The 23414-nt window shown below is 41.6% G+C and overlaps 1 protein-coding gene across 1 annotated transcript; it reads right to left on the bottom strand.

Annotated features, from left to right (window-relative positions):
• Window positions 1-15441: 15441 nt before the first annotated feature.
• On the bottom strand, window positions 15442-18339 carry LOC139456375 (histone-lysine N-methyltransferase PRDM9-like). The gene is made up of 2 exons (XM_071238032.1): window positions 18094-18339; window positions 15442-17686 (listed from the first exon to the last, which is right to left on the bottom strand). Exons 1-2 carry the CDS (start codon window positions 18284-18286, stop codon window positions 16722-16724), a joined length of 1158 nt encoding a protein of 385 aa, XP_071094133.1. The 5' UTR covers window positions 18287-18339; the 3' UTR covers window positions 15442-16721.
• Window positions 18340-23414: the final 5075 nt, after the last annotated feature.

Below are 23414 nucleotides of genomic sequence, written 5' to 3'. Positions count from 1 at the left end.
ACTTGCCAGACATGAACTATCTCTATTTTGCGGGGGATGTTGGCAATGCCACACAGAATTACATTGATGTAAAACTTTGCATGTGTTTTTCTTACTTCACTAGATGTGGGGTGCAACTTTTATTTGTTAAGCTGACATTTTTGTCTGAACTCTCACACTGCCAAAGGCTGATACTGGATTTTCTCACACTTTTAACGCCGCACTCAGCAATATATTCTAGCGATGTGACGGCGGTCTGTAAGTAATCGTGTCTGGACCAGATTATCCAGTGATTGACAACATGAGCATCGATCCACCAATTGGGATCGATGACATGCATCAACCAAGTCAGCGAGCCTGACCACCCGATTCCGTTAGTCGCCTTTTACGACCTATTCTACCCGGACCTTCATGGGTCTCGTGGGTTTACAGCTACTGTCACATGCCAACGGATGAGTGTGTTTTCAGTGCACAAGGATGTGTACTGTCAATCGGGCATAAAGACAACACTGAAGGAATCTGCTCATATTATTGGCCCTAAAACTGCATAAGAGCTTGGTCACAGTGGAAATCGATCTCTGAACGTTTGGCTTTTCAGCCAGCGCTTTATAACTCAAGTCACCACAGCCCCTAAACCTTTAAAAGGGAGTTTAAACACAGATCCAGGACATTTTATGAAATGTAGTTTCAAGTGTGGATTCGGGTATTCTTCATCTGTTCCATACATTCCTATAGAACCATCTTATTCGTGCTATCATTGAAAGTTGATACAAAAGTACATGCGAATACCTATTATTCGCCGTACATAATAAATCTATAGGGCTGGGACGGGTAACTCGGGTACTCTACTCTTGAGACTTGCAATGGGTACCCGGGTAGGGTCGGGTATTAGGAGGTCGGGTACCCGGGTAGTAAATTTGGACTCGTCCCAGCCCTTATACATATGACCTTCTTGCACCATGATTAAAAATTGCTAATACTTCATGTATTGTTTGTTTTGTTTGTTGCACATTCTGATATGTCAATATCAATTTCATACATGCTGTAATTTCATGCCTTGTTGTTGAAGCTGCTGGTTGAGATACTTTGGAGATCGGCAGTGGTTATCTCCGCCGTATATAAGCATCTTCCCGAGGCTGAGAGTTAACTGATTGTAAAAGTCCAGTTTCCACTGGACTTTTAAGTCAGTTAACTCTCTTGCCCCGGGAAGATGTATACAAGTGACTCTTGTATAGCACTGCAAGATTATGTCTCCTTTACTTACCCTGCCACGAACAAGACCTAGATTTACACAGGAATCAGGAACGTCTGCGTTGTCCCTGGCATTAAGAACATACTGTACTGTGGTTACAGCCCACTTCGATTCTCCTGCTTCCAGTCATCAAAAGACGTTGTTCCGTTGTGATCCGTGCCTCGATCCTGTGGTTCTCAGGAGGTGACATTTTTCTGGGTTTTTTTTCTTGGTCCTTGTTGAGTTCGATGATTAAAAATATACACAAAGAAAAAAGTTAAGCACACCCTAATACATTTCATTATTGTTTGGTCCCAATATTTGTAACAGTCATGAAAGATATAATTACGGGAAGAATTATGTTTTCTCGAGATGATGTAATCAGTCATGCGTGACTAAAGCTCACGTGCCTAGCATGGTATGTCCGTGCAGCATGCTACCCTCGAGTATCTCTAAAAGCAGTATATCCAAACCTTAAAATTGCTTTCTTAAGCTGGCTGACAGCAGGACAGCAGGACTGAGGGCTTGACGAGTCGCAATGCGTCCCTTGTTGAGAGATCACCACAAAGCTGCTTCTTTTGCATGGTGTATTGCGCGACAGAATTGGAATCTGAGAACTTTGAGATGGATCCATTGGTCAGACAAAAGTCGCTTTCTGCTCCACGTCACTGATGGAAGAACAACTGCCATGAAGATAAATAATATTTCTTTCAGGTGCAAACGGAGAATGTTATACATCGGCCACGGTTGGACAAGTCATCTAAAACACTGCATTTCACTGTGCACAGTGCACACACTATTTTAAATCAAGTGTAATATTACAAATTTATCATTTCAATAGAAATATCACAAGTAACTATGTGGTGTGTAGCTTTTACAGGACAAGAGTGAGCTAGCTTAGTCACCTTGACATCTATAAAGGTAGTGGAGGCGAACAAGCACCTGATAATTTACCGATTGCAATTACACTTAATTAGGGGCGGTCGGGTAGGCTAGTGGTGAAAGCGTTCGCTCGTCACGCCGAAGACCCGGATTCGATTCCCGACATGGGTACAATGTGTGAAGCCCATTTCTGTTGTCCCCCGCCGTGATATTGCTGGAATATTGCTAAAAGCGGCGTAGAACCTCACTCACTACACTTAATTAGTAAATCTGTTGATGGTGAGATCCCACAGCTCTGGTGTCATGTGTTTTTCGTACGGAGCGAGTATTCAGACTGGTCCCATCACACTGGAGGAGACTGTTAAACCTCATCCAGGAGAAGTCTGGTATAAGTACACCTTCAGCACAGTCGAGCCATGGAAGAAATTTACCCTGCTGAAGCCTCATGGCAAAGTAGAGTAAACCTCAAATATTCCAAAGGCACACAATGGGACTGCTTGGACTGAAACGTTGAAAGCTTAATGACCTGAAACCGATCTCCGAGAAGCACGTCCCGACGCAGTATCAGGAAATATATCCGACTCTGCCACGAGTCGACAATGAAACAAGAGGTTCTGGAGACGATGACAACAGCACAGCTCAGACATGTTGGTAATATCTTGAATATAGATAATGTATAGGTTGTATTGACTTTAACTTCAGTGTAAATTACTCTTACACGTGTTTCTTATTCGTCCATGTGCATGTGTTCATGATTATATTGTAATGTTAGGATATTTGTGTTTCAGATAGGTCTCAAGTCAATGGTTTGTTTCATCTACCTGGTGAGATTCTACTCTTTATTTGGCGTTGTTGGAAGCGTCTCTTCCATTCCGATCGCTTTCCAGTACTCTCAGTTTAGTTTGCATGAAGATTATCTTTCAGCTGACAAGCCGGGTATGTGGAGACACATTTCTTTAAGGTTCAGAACTTTAAACTTCTCATCACTTGCCAGACATGAACTATCTCTATTTTGCGGGGGATGTTGGCAATGCCACACAGAATTACATTGATGTAAAACTTTGCATGTGTTTTTCTTACTTCACTAGATGTGGGGTGCAACTTTTATTTGTTAAGCTGACATTTTTGTCTGAACTCTCACACTGCCAAAGGCTGATACTGGATTTTCTCACACTTTTAACGCCGCACTCAGCAATATATTCTAGCGATGTGACGGCGGTCTGTAAGTAATCGTGTCTGGACCAGATTATCCAGTGATTGACAACATGAGCATCGATCCACCAATTGGGATCGATGACATGCATCAACCAAGTCAGCGAGCCTGACCACCCGATTCCGTTAGTCGCCTTTTACGACCTATTCTACCCGGACCTTCATGGGTCTCGTGGGTTTACAGCTACTGTCACATGCCAACGGATGAGTGTGTTTTCAGTGCACAAGGATGTGTACTGTCAATCGGGCATAAAGACAACACTGAAGGAATCTGCTCATATTATTGGCCCTAAAACTGCATAAGAGCTTGGTCACAGTGGAAATCGATCTCTGAACGTTTGGCTTTTCAGCCAGCGCTTTATAACTCAAGTCACCACAGCCCCTAAACCTTTAAAAGGGAGTTTAAACACAGATCCAGGACATTTTATGAAATGTAGTTTCAAGTGTGGATTCGGGTATTCTTCATCTGTTCCATACATTCCTATAGAACCATCTTATTCGTGCTATCATTGAAAGTTCATACAAAAGTACATGCGAATACCTATTATTCGCCGTACATAATAAATCTATAGGGCTGGGACGGGTAACTCGGGTACTCTACTCTTGAGACTTGCAATGGGTACCCGGGTAGGGTCGGGTATTAGGAGGTCGGGTACCCGGGTAGTAAATTTGGACTCGTCCCAGCCCTTATACATATGACCTTCTTGCACCATGATTAAAAATTGCTAATACTTCATGTATTGTTTGTTTTGTTTGTTGCACATTCTGATATGTCAATATCAATTTCATACATGCTGTAATTTCATGCCTTGTTGTTGAAGCTGCTGGTTGAGATACTTTGGAGATCGGCAGTGGTTATCTCCGCCGTATATAAGCATCTTCCCGAGGCTGAGAGTTAACTGATTGTAAAAGTCCAGTTTCCACTGGACTTTTAAGTCAGTTAACTCTCTTGCCCCGGGAAGATGTATACAAGTGACTCTTGTATAGCACTGCAAGATTATGTCTCCTTTACTTACCCTGCCACGAACAAGACCTAGATTTACACAGGAATCAGGAACGTCTGCGTTGTCCCTGGCATTAAGAACATACTGTACTGTGGTTACAGCCCACTTCGATTCTCCTGCTTCCAGTCATCAAAAGACGTTGTTCCGTTGTGATCCGTGCCTCGATCCTGTGGTTCTCAGGAGGTGACATTTTTCTGGGTTTTTTTTCTTGGTCCTTGTTGAGTTCGATGATTAAAAATATACACAAAGAAAAAAGTTAAGCACACCCTAATACATTTCATTATTGTTTGGTCCCAATATTTGTAACAGTCATGAAAGATATAATTACGGGAAGAATTATGTTTTCTCGAGATGATGTAATCAGTCATGCGTGACTAAAGCTCACGTGCCTAGCATGGTATGTCCGTGCAGCATGCTACCCTCGAGTATCTCTAAAAGCAGTATATCCAAACCTTAAAATTGCTTTCTTAAGCTGGCTGACAGCAGGACAGCAGGACTGAGGGCTTGACGAGTCGCAATGCGTCCCTTGTTGAGAGATCACCACAAAGCTGCTTCTTTTGCATGGTGTATTGCGCGACAGAATTGGAATCTGAGAACTTTGAGATGGATCCATTGGTCAGACAAAAGTCGCTTTCTGCTCCACGTCACTGATGGAAGAACAACTGCCATGAAGATAAATAATATTTCTTTCAGGTGCAAACGGAGAATGTTATACATCGGCCACGGTTGGACAAGTCATCTAAAACACTGCATTTCACTGTGCACAGTGCACACACTATTTTAAATCAAGTGTAATATTACAAATTTATCATTTCAATAGAAATATCACAAGTAACTATGTGGTGTGTAGCTTTTACAGGACAAGAGTGAGCTAGCTTAGTCACCTTGACATCTATAAAGGTAGTGGAGGCGAACAAGCACCTGATAATTTACCGATTGCAATTACACTTAATTAGGGGCGGTCGGGTAGGCTAGTGGTGAAAGCGTTCGCTCGTCACGCCGAAGACCCGGATTCGATTCCCGACATGGGTACAATGTGTGAAGCCCATTTCTGTTGTCCCCCGCCGTGATATTGCTGGAATATTGCTAAAAGCGGCGTAGAACCTCACTCACTACACTTAATTAGTAAATCTGTTGATGGTGAGATCCCACAGCTCTGGTGTCATGTGTTTTTCGTACGGAGCGAGTATTCAGACTGGTCCCATCACACTGGAGGAGACTGTTAAACCTCATCCAGGAGAAGTCTGGTATAAGTACACCTTCAGCACAGTCGAGCCATGGAAGAAATTTACCCTGCTGAAGCCTCATGGCAAAGTAGAGTAAACCTCAAATATTCCAAAGGCACACAATGGGACTGCTTGGACTGAAACGTTGAAAGCTTAATGACCTGAAACCGATCTCCGAGAAGCACGTCCCGACGCAGTATCAGGAAATATATCCGACTCTGCCACGAGTCGACAATGAAACAAGAGGTTCTGGAGACGATGACAACAGCACAGCTCAGACATGTTGGTAATATCTTGAATATAGATAATGTATAGGTTGTATTGACTTTAACTTCAGTGTAAATTACTCTTACACGTGTTTCTTATTCGTCCATGTGCATGTGTTCATGATTATATTGTAATGTTAGGATATTTGTGTTTCAGATAGGTCTCAAGTCAATGGTTTGTTTCATCTACCTGGTGAGATTCTACTCTTTATTTGGCGTTGTTGGAAGCGTCTCTTCCATTCCGATCGCTTTCCAGTACTCTCAGTTTAGTTTGCATGAAGATTATCTTTCAGCTGACAAGCCGGGTATGTGGAGACACATTTCTTTAAGGTTCAGAACTTTAAACTTCTCATCACTTGCCAGACATGAACTATCTCTATTTTGCGGGGGATGTTGGCAATGCCACACAGAATTACATTGATGTAAAACTTTGCATGTGTTTTTCTTACTTCACTAGATGTGGGGTGCAACTTTTATTTGTTAAGCTGACATTTTTGTCTGAACTCTCACACTGCCAAAGGCTGATACTGGATTTTCTCACACTTTTAACGCCGCACTCAGCAATATATTCTAGCGATGTGACGGCGGTCTGTAAGTAATCGTGTCTGGACCAGATTATCCAGTGATTGACAACATGAGCATCGATCCACCAATTGGGATCGATGACATGCATCAACCAAGTCAGCGAGCCTGACCACCCGATTCCGTTAGTCGCCTTTTACGACCTATTCTACCCGGACCTTCATGGGTCTCGTGGGTTTACAGCTACTGTCACATGCCAACGGATGAGTGTGTTTTCAGTGCACAAGGATGTGTACTGTCAATCGGGCATAAAGACAACACTGAAGGAATCTGCTCATATTATTGGCCCTAAAACTGCATAAGAGCTTGGTCACAGTGGAAATCGATCTCTGAACGTTTGGCTTTTCAGCCAGCGCTTTATAACTCAAGTCACCACAGCCCCTAAACCTTTAAAAGGGAGTTTAAACACAGATCCAGGACATTTTATGAAATGTAGTTTCAAGTGTGGATTCGGGTATTCTTCATCTGTTCCATACATTCCTATAGAACCATCTTATTCGTGCTATCATTGAAAGTTCATACAAAAGTACATGCGAATACCTATTATTCGCCGTACATAATAAATCTATAGGGCTGGGACGGGTAACTCGGGTACTCTACTCTTGAGACTTGCAATGGGTACCCGGGTAGGGTCGGGTATTAGGAGGTCGGGTACCCGGGTAGTAAATTTGGACTCGTCCCAGCCCTTATACATATGACCTTCTTGCACCATGATTAAAAATTGCTAATACTTCATGTATTGTTTGTTTTGTTTGTTGCACATTCTGATATGTCAATATCAATTTCATACATGCTGTAATTTCATGCCTTGTTGTTGAAGCTGCTGGTTGAGATACTTTGGAGATCGGCAGTGGTTATCTCCGCCGTATATAAGCATCTTCCCGAGGCTGAGAGTTAACTGATTGTAAAAGTCCAGTTTCCACTGGACTTTTAAGTCAGTTAACTCTCTTGCCCCGGGAAGATGTATACAAGTGACTCTTGTATAGCACTGCAAGATTATGTCTCCTTTACTTACCCTGCCACGAACAAGACCTAGATTTACACAGGAATCAGGAACGTCTGCGTTGTCCCTGGCATTAAGAACATACTGTACTGTGGTTACAGCCCACTTCGATTCTCCTGCTTCCAGTCATCAAAAGACGTTGTTCCGTTGTGATCCGTGCCTCGATCCTGTGGTTCTCAGGAGGTGACATTTTTCTGGGTTTTTTTTCTTGGTCCTTGTTGAGTTCGATGATTAAAAATATACACAAAGAAAAAAGTTAAGCACACCCTAATACATTTCATTATTGTTTGGTCCCAATATTTGTAACAGTCATGAAAGATATAATTACGGGAAGAATTATGTTTTCTCGAGATGATGTAATCAGTCATGCGTGACTAAAGCTCACGTGCCTAGCATGGTATGTCCGTGCAGCATGCTACCCTCGAGTATCTCTAAAAGCAGTATATCCAAACCTTAAAATTGCTTTCTTAAGCTGGCTGACAGCAGGACAGCAGGACTGAGGGCTTGACGAGTCGCAATGCGTCCCTTGTTGAGAGATCACCACAAAGCTGCTTCTTTTGCATGGTGTATTGCGCGACAGAATTGGAATCTGAGAACTTTGAGATGGATCCATTGGTCAGACAAAAGTCGCTTTCTGCTCCACGTCACTGATGGAAGAACAACTGCCATGAAGATAAATAATATTTCTTTCAGGTGCAAACGGAGAATGTTATACATCGGCCACGGTTGGACAAGTCATCTAAAACACTGCATTTCACTGTGCACAGTGCACACACTATTTTAAATCAAGTGTAATATTACAAATTTATCATTTCAATAGAAATATCACAAGTAACTATGTGGTGTGTAGCTTTTACAGGACAAGAGTGAGCTAGCTTAGTCACCTTGACATCTATAAAGGTAGTGGAGGCGAACAAGCACCTGATAATTTACCGATTGCAATTACACTTAATTAGGGGCGGTCGGGTAGGCTAGTGGTGAAAGCGTTCGCTCGTCACGCCGAAGACCCGGATTCGATTCCCGACATGGGTACAATGTGTGAAGCCCATTTCTGTTGTCCCCCGCCGTGATATTGCTGGAATATTGCTAAAAGCGGCGTAGAACCTCACTCACTACACTTAATTAGTAAATCTGTTGATGGTGAGATCCCACAGCTCTGGTGTCATGTGTTTTTCGTACGGAGCGAGTATTCAGACTGGTCCCATCACACTGGAGGAGACTGTTAAACCTCATCCAGGAGAAGTCTGGTATAAGTACACCTTCAGCACAGTCGAGCCATGGAAGAAATTTACCCTGCTGAAGCCTCATGGCAAAGTAGAGTAAACCTCAAATATTCCAAAGGCACACAATGGGACTGCTTGGACTGAAACGTTGAAAGCTTAATGACCTGAAACCGATCTCCGAGAAGCACGTCCCGACGCAGTATCAGGAAATATATCCGACTCTGCCACGAGTCGACAATGAAACAAGAGGTTCTGGAGACGATGACAACAGCACAGCTCAGACATGTTGGTAATATCTTGAATATAGATAATGTATAGGTTGTATTGACTTTAACTTCAGTGTAAATTACTCTTACACGTGTTTCTTATTCGTCCATGTGCATGTGTTCATGATTATATTGTAATGTTAGGATATTTGTGTTTCAGATAGGTCTCAAGTCAATGGTTTGTTTCATCTACCTGGTGAGATTCTACTCTTTATTTGGCGTTGTTGGAAGCGTCTCTTCCATTCCGATCGCTTTCCAGTACTCTCAGTTTAGTTTGCATGAAGATTATCTTTCAGCTGACAAGCCGGGTATGTGGAGACACATTTCTTTAAGGTTCAGAACTTTAAACTTCTCATCACTTGCCAGACATGAACTATCTCTATTTTGCGGGGGATGTTGGCAATGCCACACAGAATTACATTGATGTAAAACTTTGCATGTGTTTTTCTTACTTCACTAGATGTGGGGTGCAACTTTTATTTGTTAAGCTGACATTTTTGTCTGAACTCTCACACTGCCAAAGGCTGATACTGGATTTTCTCACACTTTTAACGCCGCACTCAGCAATATATTCTAGCGATGTGACGGCGGTCTGTAAGTAATCGTGTCTGGACCAGATTATCCAGTGATTGACAACATGAGCATCGATCCACCAATTGGGATCGATGACATGCATCAACCAAGTCAGCGAGCCTGACCACCCGATTCCGTTAGTCGCCTTTTACGACCTATTCTACCCGGACCTTCATGGGTCTCGTGGGTTTACAGCTACTGTCACATGCCAACGGATGAGTGTGTTTTCAGTGCACAAGGATGTGTACTGTCAATCGGGCATAAAGACAACACTGAAGGAATCTGCTCATATTATTGGCCCTAAAACTGCATAAGAGCTTGGTCACAGTGGAAATCGATCTCTGAACGTTTGGCTTTTCAGCCAGCGCTTTATAACTCAAGTCACCACAGCCCCTAAACCTTTAAAAGGGAGTTTAAACACAGATCCAGGACATTTTATGAAATGTAGTTTCAAGTGTGGATTCGGGTATTCTTCATCTGTTCCATACATTCCTATAGAACCATCTTATTCGTGCTATCATTGAAAGTTCATACAAAAGTACATGCGAATACCTATTATTCGCCGTACATAATAAATCTATAGGGCTGGGACGGGTAACTCGGGTACTCTACTCTTGAGACTTGCAATGGGTACCCGGGTAGGGTCGGGTATTAGGAGGTCGGGTACCCGGGTAGTAAATTTGGACTCGTCCCAGCCCTTATACATATGACCTTCTTGCACCATGATTAAAAATTGCTAATACTTCATGTATTGTTTGTTTTGTTTGTTGCACATTCTGATATGTCAATATCAATTTCATACATGCTGTAATTTCATGCCTTGTTGTTGAAGCTGCTGGTTGAGATACTTTGGAGATCGGCAGTGGTTATCTCCGCCGTATATAAGCATCTTCCCGAGGCTGAGAGTTAACTGATTGTAAAAGTCCAGTTTCCACTGGACTTTTAAGTCAGTTAACTCTCTTGCCCCGGGAAGATGTATACAAGTGACTCTTGTATAGCACTGCAAGATTATGTCTCCTTTACTTACCCTGCCACGAACAAGACCTAGATTTACACAGGAATCAGGAACGTCTGCGTTGTCCCTGGCATTAAGAACATACTGTACTGTGGTTACAGCCCACTTCGATTCTCCTGCTTCCAGTCATCAAAAGACGTTGTTCCGTTGTGATCCGTGCCTCGATCCTGTGGTTCTCAGGAGGTGACATTTTTCTGGGTTTTTTTTCTTGGTCCTTGTTGAGTTCGATGATTAAAAATATACACAAAGAAAAAAGTTAAGCACACCCTAATACATTTCATTATTGTTTGGTCCCAATATTTGTAACAGTCATGAAAGATATAATTACGGGAAGAATTATGTTTTCTCGAGATGATGTAATCAGTCATGCGTGACTAAAGCTCACGTGCCTAGCATGGTATGTCCGTGCAGCATGCTACCCTCGAGTATCTCTAAAAGCAGTATATCCAAACCTTAAAATTGCTTTCTTAAGCTGGCTGACAGCAGGACAGCAGGACTGAGGGCTTGACGAGTCGCAATGCGTCCCTTGTTGAGAGATCACCACAAAGCTGCTTCTTTTGCATGGTGTATTGCGCGACAGAATTGGAATCTGAGAACTTTGAGATGGATCCATTGGTCAGACAAAAGTCGCTTTCTGCTCCACGTCACTGATGGAAGAACAACTGCCATGAAGATAAATAATATTTCTTTCAGGTGCAAACGGAGAATGTTATACATCGGCCACGGTTGGACAAGTCATCTAAAACACTGCATTTCACTGTGCACAGTGCACACACTATTTTAAATCAAGTGTAATATTACAAATTTATCATTTCAATAGAAATATCACAAGTAACTATGTGGTGTGTAGCTTTTACAGGACAAGAGTGAGCTAGCTTAGTCACCTTGACATCTATAAAGGTAGTGGAGGCGAACAAGCACCTGATAATTTACCGATTGCAATTACACTTAATTAGGGGCGGTCGGGTAGGCTAGTGGTGAAAGCGTTCGCTCGTCACGCCGAAGACCCGGATTCGATTCCCGACATGGGTACAATGTGTGAAGCCCATTTCTGTTGTCCCCCGCCGTGATATTGCTGGAATATTGCTAAAAGGGGCGTAGAACCTCACTCACTACACTTAATTAGTAAATCTGTTGATGGTGAGATCCCACAGCTCTGGTGTCATGTGTTTTTCGTACGGAGCGAGTATTCAGACTGGTCCCATCACACTGGAGGAGACTGTTAAACCTCATCCAGGAGAAGTCTGGTATAAGTACACCTTCAGCACAGTCGAGCCATGGAAGAAATTTACCCTGCTGAAGCCTCATGGCAAAGTAGAGTAAACCTCAAATATTCCAAAGGCACACAATGGGACTGCTTGGACTGAAACGTTGAAAGCTTAATGACCTGAAACCGATCTCCGAGAAGCACGTCCCGACGCAGTATCAGGAAATATATCCGACTCTGCCACGAGTCGACAATGAAACAAGAGGTTCTGGAGACGATGACAACAGCACAGCTCAGACATGTTGGTAATATCTTGAATATAGATAATGTATAGGTTGTATTGACTTTAACTTCAGTGTAAATTACTCTTACACGTGTTTCTTATTCGTCCATGTGCATGTGTTCATGATTATATTGTAATGTTAGGATATTTGTGTTTCAGATAGGTCTCAAGTCAATGGTTTGTTTCATCTACCTGGTGAGATTCTACTCTTTATTTGGCGTTGTTGGAAGCGTCTCTTCCATTCCGATCGCTTTCCAGTACTCTCAGTTTAGTTTGCATGAAGATTATCTTTCAGCTGACAAGCCGGGTATGTGGAGACACATTTCTTTAAGGTTCAGAACTTTAAACTTCTCATCACTTGCCAGACATGAACTATCTCTATTTTGCGGGGGATGTTGGCAATGCCACACAGAATTACATTGATGTAAAACTTTGCATGTGTTTTTCTTACTTCACTAGATGTGGGGTGCAACTTTTATTTGTTAAGCTGACATTTTTGTCTGAACTCTCACACTGCCAAAGGCTGATACTGGATTTTCTCACACTTTTAACGCCGCACTCAGCAATATATTCTAGCGATGTGACGGCGGTCTGTAAGTAATCGTGTCTGGACCAGATTATCCAGTGATTGACAACATGAGCATCGATCCACCAATTGGGATCGATGACATGCATCAACCAAGTCAGCGAGCCTGACCACCCGATTCCGTTAGTCGCCTTTTACGACCTATTCTACCCGGACCTTCATGGGTCTCGTGGGTTTACAGCTACTGTCACATGCCAACGGATGAGTGTGTTTTCAGTGCACAAGGATGTGTACTGTCAATCGGGCATAAAGACAACACTGAAGGAATCTGCTCATATTATTGGCCCTAAAACTGCATAAGAGCTTGGTCACAGTGGAAATCGATCTCTGAACGTTTGGCTTTTCAGCCAGCGCTTTATAACTCAAGTCACCACAGCCCCTAAACCTTTAAAAGGGAGTTTAAACACAGATCCAGGACATTTTATGAAATGTAGTTTCAAGTGTGGATTCGGGTATTCTTCATCTGTTCCATACATTCCTATAGAACCATCTTATTCGTGCTATCATTGAAAGTTCATACAAAAGTACATGCGAATACCTATTATTCGCCGTACATAATAAATCTATAGGGCTGGGACGGGTAACTCGGGTACTCTACTCTTGAGACTTGCAATGGGTACCCGGGTAGGGTCGGGTATTAGGAGGTCGGGTACCCGGGTAGTAAATTTGGACTCGTCCCAGCCCTTATACATATGACCTTCTTGCACCATGATTAAAAATTGCTAATACTTCATGTATTGTTTGTTTTGTTTGTTGCACATTCTGATATGTCAATATCAATTTCATACATGCTGTAATTTCATGCCTTGTTGTTGAAGCTGCTGGTTGAGATACTTTGGAGATCGGCAGTGGTTATCTCCGCCGTATATAAGCATCTTCCCGAGGCTGAGAGTTAACTGATTGTAAAAGTCCAGTTTCCACTGGACTTTTAAGTCAGTTAACTCTCTTGCCCCGGGAAGATGTATACAAGTGACTCTTGTATAGCACTGCAAGATTATGTCTCCTTTACTTACCCTGCCACGAACAAGACCTAGATTTACACAGGAATCAGGAACGTCTGCGTTGTCCCTGGCATTAAGAACATACTGTACTGTGGTTACAGCCCACTTCGATTCTCCTGCTTCCAGTCATCAAAAGACGTTGTTCCGTTGTGATCCGTGCCTCGATCCTGTGGTTCTCAGGAGGTGACATTTTTCTGGGTTTTTTTTCTTGGTCCTTGTTGAGTTCGATGATTAAAAATATACACAAAGAAAAAAGTTAAGCACACCCTAATACATTTCATTATTGTTTGGTCCCAATATTTGTAACAGTCATGAAAGATATAATTACGGGAAGAATTATGTTTTCTCGAGATGATGTAATCAGTCATGCGTGACTAAAGCTCACGTGCCTAGCATGGTATGTCCGTGCAGCATGCTACCCTCGAGTATTTCTAAAAGCAGTATATCCAAACCTTAAAATTGCTTTCTTAAGCTGGCTGACAGCAGGACAGCAGGACTGAGGGCTTGACGAGTCACAAAGCGTCCCTTGTTGAGAGATCACCACAAAGCTGCTTCTTTAGCATTGTGTATTGCGCGACAGAATTGGAATCTGAGAACTTTGAGATGGATCCATTGGTCAGACGAAAGTTGCTTTCTGCTCCACGTCACTGATGGAAGAACGAGAGTTTGGAGGCACCGGAACACGGCTTACATCCCCAGGACCATTAAACCGACTGTTGCATACGGCGGGGAGCCGGTAATAGTTTGGGGGTGAATCTCTCATGATTGCAGGTTGTATGTGGTCACCATGAGGGGCAACTTAACAGGGCCTCAGTACATCAGGGGCAACTTAACAGGGCCTCAGTACATCAGGGGCGTTTTGAGACCAGTCGTCGTTCCTCATTTTGACAAACACTCTCTTGCTACCCGACTTCAGTACATGGATGGCAATGCCAGGCCTCATAGTTCGCATGTAGTCGTGGATTACATGAGGGCCAATGCAATAACGACTCTACCCTGGCCAGCAATAAGCCCAGATTTGAACCCCTTTGAACATGTTTGGGATATTCTGGGGCGGCGCATACAGGCACGAGATCCTCCTGTACAAGATTTACGCCAATTGGAAGCAGCATTACATTAGGAGTGATTCTTATTGACCCATCAACAGATCCAACGTCTGACTGGAGGCATGAGACATAGGGTGGAATGAGTCATCAATTCACGTGGCGGTTATACCTGCTACTGATCTGTTTCACGGGTGGTGTCAAGTGGAGACTTTAAGGAACATTTTCACATGAAACATCGAACGTTACTCGTTTACTTAATCCTGCAGCTCCATTCTTTTTTAAGGTATTGTACAAGATCAAAACCAGTACCTGCGTTACCATGATGTTTTGGTCAGTAAATTTCAATCACAACTCACCAATATCTTCTTTATTTGTTGTCAAATGTTTGTTCTATCCGATGACATTGGTATCGCCCAGCTCCTTTAGTCAGTCATGCCATGCCATGATTTTTGCCATTTGTCATGGTTCAGAAATAGGGGTGTGCTTAACTTTTTTCTTTGTTTATATTATGCAAGTTTTTAACCAAATGACATTACATTCATGCCTTACACTATGTTTATGTGCAAATGTCTTGTATAATTCATGTATAATTATATCACATGTGAATCACATTTTTCAGAAGTATTTAACGTTGATGCACCAATGGGTGAGGGTGAAATGGGGTTAAACGTTGTGTTCAATTGGGGTGGTGTGAATTAACTTCTCCTGTATCATGTTTATCCCATCATTTGAACTGCAACTCTGATCCAACAACCACTGTGCAACATAAATAGGACATTAACAATGATAGAAGTACATTGCATTTAATAACTTTGAACTCAACATTCTAATATGCTAATTATGAACCATATATTCACATACTTTAATATACATTCCCAACCAAAGGTGCTTTGACAATTTATATTTTTTAAATCGACCACCTCATCTCCCTTACCATATGGTTGTGAAAGATAGACAAACTATTGTTTCAAAATAATCATCATAATTATCCCTGTAATTACTTGATCAATAAAACTCACATTCAAGTGAACTTAAAGTGTGATATTTTTCAAACACTAATGTGTTTGTTGTTGGAAGGCCTACGTCTCCTTTAAATAGTGTACCTCTCCCAAAGATATTCTTCAAACACTAATAATGCAACACCTGATAATATTCCATCTATGTGACCGTGGCCTGTAAATAATCAAGTCTTGACATTCCAGATCATGGAGCAACAATCTAGGCCGTCTGGGAAGACATGCAATCAACCAAGTCACAGCGCTTCATATGATCCGTTTAGTCACTGTTTATTATGACAAGCATATGTTGCTAGTGACAAATTCTAACCCAGACTCCTCACTGGAGTCAAATACTAATGAGACCAAAAGTTCAAACTTAGCTTGGCAACTAATGTGTACCAGCAGGTTTCTTAAAATGCCCTTCTCACAGGCTTGACACCACTGAGGGTAGGCAGTCACTCTATGAGTGAGTGTAAATGGCACTATTACGTTGCAAGTGCGTCTTGAGGCTCCTTCCTTGTCTGAATGCCTTCCCAAGTCTTGAAACCACTGTGACCAGATATGTTTTGCTTTATGTTAGCTGACTGAGTCAATAATTTCCCACTTGCCACACTATTATGGTTCAAATCCAGTGTTTGGTTGGTTTGTTGTTCAACATTGCATACAGCAATATTCCCGCTATATGACGGCGGTCTGTTAATAATCGCGTCTGGACCAGAAAATCCAGTGATTAATATCACGAGCATCGATCCGCGCAATTGGGATCGATGACATGCATCAACCAAGTCAGCAAGCCTGACCACCCGATACCCTTAGTCGCTCGAATCCAGTGACTCGAGATTATTTGATTCCCACACTCTCGACATGTATAAGGTCTTACTCCACTGTGATGCCTCATATGTGTCTTCAGGTTACCTGCATCTGTAAATGTTTACCTGCACTCTCTATAATAATAAGGACTTACATCCACTGTGATGCCTTAAATGGAGTCCTGGCTACCCAATTGTGTAAATGTCTTCCCAAATGCCTTACATGGAAGAGGTTTAACACTAGCGTGACACACCATATGTTCCTGGAGCAGAATGAGTCCCCACTTGTTCCTTATATGTGCTTCCCCCATTCACTGTACATGGAGAGTCTATTCATGAGTAACCAAGTGTTTTTTAAGGTAATTTGATCGTGTATATGCTTTCTCGCACAGAAAGCATGGAAAAGGCTTGACATCACTGTGAGACACCATGTGTACCAACAGTTGTTGTGATCGTTTATATGTTTTCCCACACTCTTCACATGTATAAGGTCTTACTCCACTGTGAGACACCATGTGTACCTTCAGTTGTCCAAATTGTCTAAACGTTTTCCCACACTCTTCACACGAATGAGGTATTCTACTGTGAACCATCTTGTGAGAATTCATATTTTGTACTCGTGCAAATGTTTTCCCACATTCGCTGCATGAATAGGGTCTTCCTCTATTGTGAGTCATCATGTGTGTCTTCAGTCTGCTTAAATATTTAAATGCTTTCTCACACTCTTTGCATTTAAAAGGTTTTTCGCCACTGTGATTCCTCAGGATATGTTGTTTCAGGGTACCTAATAGTGCAAATGTTTTGCCGCACTCTCTGAATTTGCATGAATAAGGTTCAACTGCAGTGTGAACACTCATGTGTGTTTGACGCTCACTTAATTGCTTAAATGTTTTCCCACATTCTTCACATGAAAAAGGCTTGACAATTCTGAGACATCTGTGTGCATGCAGTTTACTTTTTGTAGTGAATTCCTTCCCACATTTATGACACTTATGGCGATTCCCTCCCTGATGGTGTCCAACTGTCTGGGCGTCATCGGATTCTGTTGATGCTCCCTCACCTCCATTGCTTCTGTCTTTGTTAGTGTCACTGTCACGGATGTCAACGTGCTGAGTGTCCCTGTTTTGTTCCTGGCTCTCTAAAACCCCAACAAAATCACGAATGTTAACGCCCTGAGTGTTTACTATGAACCTCAACTGAGCTGTCAGTTTTCCTCCATGCAACTTCTTCAGATGTTTCCACAAGAACACCACAGATGAGAACCCCAGGTCACAACTGTCACATGGGTAGGTATCTGGAAAGACATTCATAAGAGTATTATATAGGGCTGATTCAATAAAGGTAAATTAGACTTTTACAAGGGTATGATGTCCCATTCCCTACGCTTAAAAGGGTTTGTGAGTAGCCTAGTGGTTACAGTGCTCGCTTGTCATGCAAAGGAGCCGAGTTTTATTATCCATATGTCCACAACCCGGAAGTGCAAACTGTGTTGACTATGATATTAGATAGGGACATGAATCTTATTTGTTTCTTGTAGAATTGCATTGCACTGCTTTTGTGCGAGTGAGGCATGCACTGAACTCAGAAAACGTAACAGCTGTTGGTATTGGCGCATAGGTAGAGCCTGTCTGAGTGCCCATCCACTGCCTTAGAGCTTAGATATGTAAATCAGACTTATATCCTGCGCCTTCTGACAATTACCGTTTGTTAGTATTTCAGCAAATTTCAGTTGTCTCTCGATACCAAGGTCCCTTGCAAACTTGTGTCCATACCATACAAGCAGCTCAGAACCAACACCAATCTTCTTGTATACTTTGTAGTAGATATGACCATTGTATTGGAAAGCTGTCAGATTCTGTTCTTCCTCTGTTCGAGCACAATTGATATATCTCATCCAGTTGGCTGTGTGGCAGTTTTGGCCATCTACAAAGTGGGAAGGTTGTCCATCTGCACGTATCTGATTGAAAAGAAATATGAAATCCCAATTTTAAAATAAATGTAAAATCCTTTGACAATACAAAGTGGCAAGAGTGAAACAAACCATCTACAGACTGTGCGGGATTTCCATCTGAACCTATTTGAATAAATGAGATGAAAATTTACCGATTACCTTCATTAAATGATCATAACGATTGGATGGATGAAAGACAAAATATAACTATATCAATATATTATCAACTCCAATTGACACATCATACTTTCTAATCTCTTGAATAAAACGTCATTGTTCGGACAACAATTCATGAAGTGTCATCACTGATTTCCAGGTGTCCTTTCATGTGACTGTCACAGCTGCTGTGGAATTCACGCCCAGTGGAACCTGTTTCGTCCAATAATCAGGCTTGGTTATTCTCTGGCGTAGACATTTTGTATATTCTTCTCAAAGAGCTGCTAATAAGTTTGAACATTTGTGTGTGACACCTACTTGCCAACTGTAACCTGATCCATGAGCTGCGACCTCATCTGTGACGACATCTCCCTCATACGGCCCAAAGCAGGTGCGTGGAACAAAGTCTTGAGACGCATACACACCAAGACCAGCGCCTGGGATGCCGGATTCTTCAATCTCCAGACCAACAGGCATTGTTTTCCAAGCCCTGTCTGCACTTCCTGGCGTTTCCTGAAACAATGCCCCAATGGAGAAGTCATTGTGAATATAATACAATGAGCATGTCAATTTGTCACGATCTAAACTTCAATTTAGCTCAAACAAACTGTATTAGGCTAAAATTACTATATGGAGTGAGTGAGTGAGTTGGGTTTAACACCGCTTTTAACATTATTCCAGTGATATCATGGCATGTCAGCTTAATGTGGGAGGAAAGCCCGAAGTGATGCAGGTCTCAGACGTTTACCACTTCAGTGAAACCCACGAGCACGGGTATGGTGCTGACAAACCTAGAAACATAATCGGGGCGAACCTGAATTCGAACCCACAATCATAGAGTTCTGGCATGCCCAAGGGGCGCAAACTCTATGGAGAATACCTGTGTGTCTGCCATCATGAGAAGAGGTCCGTGTACTGAACAGTCCCCTTCATACTCCTTGTTGCAGTCCTCACAATCTGATGAACAACACAGATGGCAATTACTTTTTGGAAATACATATATAATTGTCCACAATGCCATGGCAGCAGCACAATCATTAAATGTGATGAAGAAGTCATATTGCCATATGTGATGGTACAATCGTTTGTCAGGACAAAGACCAGGTTAACAATGTTTGAAGGTATTTCTGGAGCCATCATTTGTGACATTGATGGAATACTGCTAAAAGCAGCATTAAAGCCTACTCGATCACTGGCATTAGAAATACAAACACATTTTTTCAACTAATTACCAGTGTAAGACATTATTGAGAAATCTTTGAATCAAGGAGCCTCTAAACAACCACATAAAGCACTAGGGTCATAACAAGCACCCCAATGTATATTTAATTCATTGTTGATGGCACAGAGTAACAAATCCTGTACTTTATACAATGTTTATCAAACCTTAATCTAGTTTTAAACTGAATTGAGGAACATATATATGAGAACCATGGAATGAAATAGGGAAAATTGTCATTAGTATTTGATGATTTATACCTGAAATTATGGCATTGTCCCTTTTAGTGATATTCAACCCCTTATACCTGGATGGCCATTCCTTGATTTGGCTGATAGGGCAAGAAAGAACTGCTCCTGTTCTATTCAATGCCTTTAACATTACTTACACAGAAAACAGTCGTCACTTGGCACCTCAACGTCCATGCATTTATTCCGAGGTCTCTCACACACTGGAGAGGAAGGAGTATCTTCACAAGGCTCCTGTTTTACCTGAAATGGTTAACAAATTGAGACCGATGTTCAAAACATGGACATGTACATCGATACTACATGCATCTGGACTACCTTTCAACGAAACCTGTTTACACGGTGTGAGTTAATGCATTAGTGTACCTGTTCAAAACGGACCACTATGTACTGACAATCCCACTCACCACTTTAAATAATAACATTGTAAACAAGCAGGGCTGCTGAGTCCTGAAGCCAAACCTGCCAAACCACAAAACGGCAATTACAAGTTTCGGTCAAAACAGCCAAATAAATCTAAACCTGAAAAAGTTGAATTTCTTATTTTGTGATTTTGGCCCTTTCTACGGTTTATTATTTTCATCTAAAAGCAGTTTTGACGGACTTAATTATTTTTGTGGAAGTCCAAGAAATGTTGTCTTACAAGGATAAACAGTAACTATCTAGCACACCTACATCGGGCCAACATCGTGTCTCATTGTAATCATCAACATTTTTTTTTTTATGTAATGATAACAAAATGAAATCATATATAAGGTTCAATAGTGACAGTGCCTATCAGCAGCATCCGCCCGACAGATGCAGTTTGCCGATGCCGATATTGCCGACGGTGGCCGATTCATAGATGTGCCAGCTGGGTTTATGATAGATCAGATGTTACTTTTGTCATAATACATGTATAACCAGTTGATATTTACTGTCATGAAGATAAATAATATATAGATTCTATAATATTAATATGAAATACTCAATTTACACTTCAACTTATGTTTGTGAAAATTTCTTACTGCCATGAGAAAATATTCATTCCTAGTCACTATCCAATCCTAGCCATATGCAACTATACAGTCTGTTTCGTTAAGAAGATATACACGAAGATACTGGCGTTTATTCTTTATTTTGCCATTAACAATGATTGTTCGACTTTATATATTTTTAACTGATGTCCACGATTGCGATTAGGTTTGACTGGGCACCTATCTACCTAAACTAGTAAAACAGAAGGCTGTCGCAGGAATGAACGGGAACCAGTCTAGTAAAAGCGCTTAGTTTGTGGCGTGTACCAACGGTGGAACCAGTTTAGGGTACGGCAAAAACGGCACCGCGTCAAAACGGGAATCAGCGGAGTGAAACGGAACCATGTGAAGGGCAAAGGGAAAACAAACGATAATTTACCCATTCTTTATGTACGTATACCACACAATGGGACCACAGCAGTAATTCCAGGATTATAGGATATGTGACCAGACAGTGGTTCCACCCACCTTATTATAGATGCGAATCTGGGGTGCACAAATCAGAGTAATTTGGGAACATTCATAAAAAACAACAACTTTGAAATAGACAAAGTTTAAAAATATAGAGGCATTCTGCTATTTTCCTTTTCGCTATTTTGACACAAATTAATTATTTCACCTTTGCATTGTTTATCATACTGTATACACGACACAAACATTGCGCTTTTACAAGTATAGTATTTTGAATAAATTATTTAGGTTGATATCAATTGTAAATGAGGCTGTGTTTAAAAATATTTTTTTTATTTGTAGGTAGCAGAAAACAAAACACACTGCTTTAATTTTTTCAACGCTTCAATTTTTTGGAGTCGACGGATTCATTAACCAAGTTTTAAAATAAAGTTTGGCCTGAACTGGCAGACTCTCAGTCGTCCAGTAAGCATCACTCCTGAGTCAGATCATGCAGAGGCAAAGGGGAATTCAAACCTCTTCGTTTTGCTTGGTTTGGATGATAAGAACATTCACCAGGAGGGTTTACTTGTTACCGTTGGGAGACTGAAAAATATTATTTGCCCAAATATCTTGGACAAGTTTAGATGGTACATTGTAACCCAAACCATGGTAAAGCCAAAACGCCAACAATGCTACATCCTGAGTTACACATTGCTTCATACCTCCAGAATGCAATGATAAATTAAATGTCCTGAACCCATTGGCCAGTCACTATCTTACTCTCACTTATCAGTAACTTGGCATAGTATTTTTCTGGCTCACGAGCTTGAAATAAACAACCCAAATCCCCCTTCTGAAGCAGAGTTCAAAATGGAGCTTTTTTTAAAAATTGCTGCCTCTTCCAAGCTAGCCCTTGATATTTACTCAATCCAGAATATTTTAATAAATTAACTTCTAGTTGGAAAGGATATTTCTTGAGTATGGCGAAAGAAGGTAAGTCCTACTGCCATCAGGCAGGTCGAGGACAGGTGATATCCCAGCTTGGTTCAGCCACAAAACTGTAATTTGAGAGAAGGGCTGTTCTTCTTGTATTGTGTCAAACGAACTGGACTCAACTGAAGCTACCATATTCGACGTAATAAGCGACGAGGGCGCTCTCGAAATTAGAAATAGGGGGCTCTTATTAGAATATTATTTTGGTGATAAAAACAGTTGAAATATAAATTTCGTGATTTATGCCGACAGCCTGAAATGTTTATATACGACAGACATCTTTCCAGAATTTAATTGCGCATAATTAAGGGTGCATATAACACACGAGTGCGTATTATACGTGAATAAATACGTCTTGTGTACATTGATCATTCAGAAGGGGTGCTAATTGGGACTGTTCACTAGCCAATATATTAGCAAATATCGCCGTGGGCGCTTATTACGTGGAATACGGTAGCTAATTTGAGTCCAGTCTTTGACACATTATTATAATGGAGATATAACACGACATAATATCATAGAAAGGATATAATACACAGGGTAACAGGGGGTGATGGCTGATCCCAACATAAGTGTCTTGCCTTCATCATTATGGTGATTTTCCAAACTTGTCCCCACAGCAGCAGTTTAGCTTCATTTGTCATAGTTCATCTGATCTGAACCATCACTTCAAGTGCCCATGGGTTCATGTGGTTAATATTGAAACCGTACATAACTTGGTGCTTCCGGTGGAGCAGGACATGCCTACCCTTTTCCCCAACACCTGGTGTCATCAGAGATTTTCAGGGGTCCTTTGATGTGGTTTTCACCCGTTTTGCCTTTTCTGGAATCTCATGGCAGATGGTCGACAAGTTGTACACTGGCTTTGATGTCTTATACGCAGCTTTTCTCCCATATGAAGCAGCCACACCATGACAACTCACTGTGGTGTTTAACCCAACTCATCTGAGAGATGGGACACACAGGTGAGTTTTACTTGTGAACTCCATGTATTTGCCAAGCTTGTAATGCTGACAATATATAATATATAGATGGTGTGTGATAGG

Source organism: Haliotis cracherodii, unplaced genomic scaffold (genome assembly GCF_022045235.1).
Source record: "Haliotis cracherodii isolate W230 unplaced genomic scaffold, xgHalCrac1.p SCAF_11, whole genome shotgun sequence".
NCBI classification, from domain to species: Eukaryota; Metazoa; Mollusca; class Gastropoda; order Lepetellida; family Haliotidae; genus Haliotis; species Haliotis cracherodii.
The sequence above is the reverse complement of the archived record's forward strand: the minus strand, read 5'-3'. Positions and strand labels throughout refer to the sequence as shown.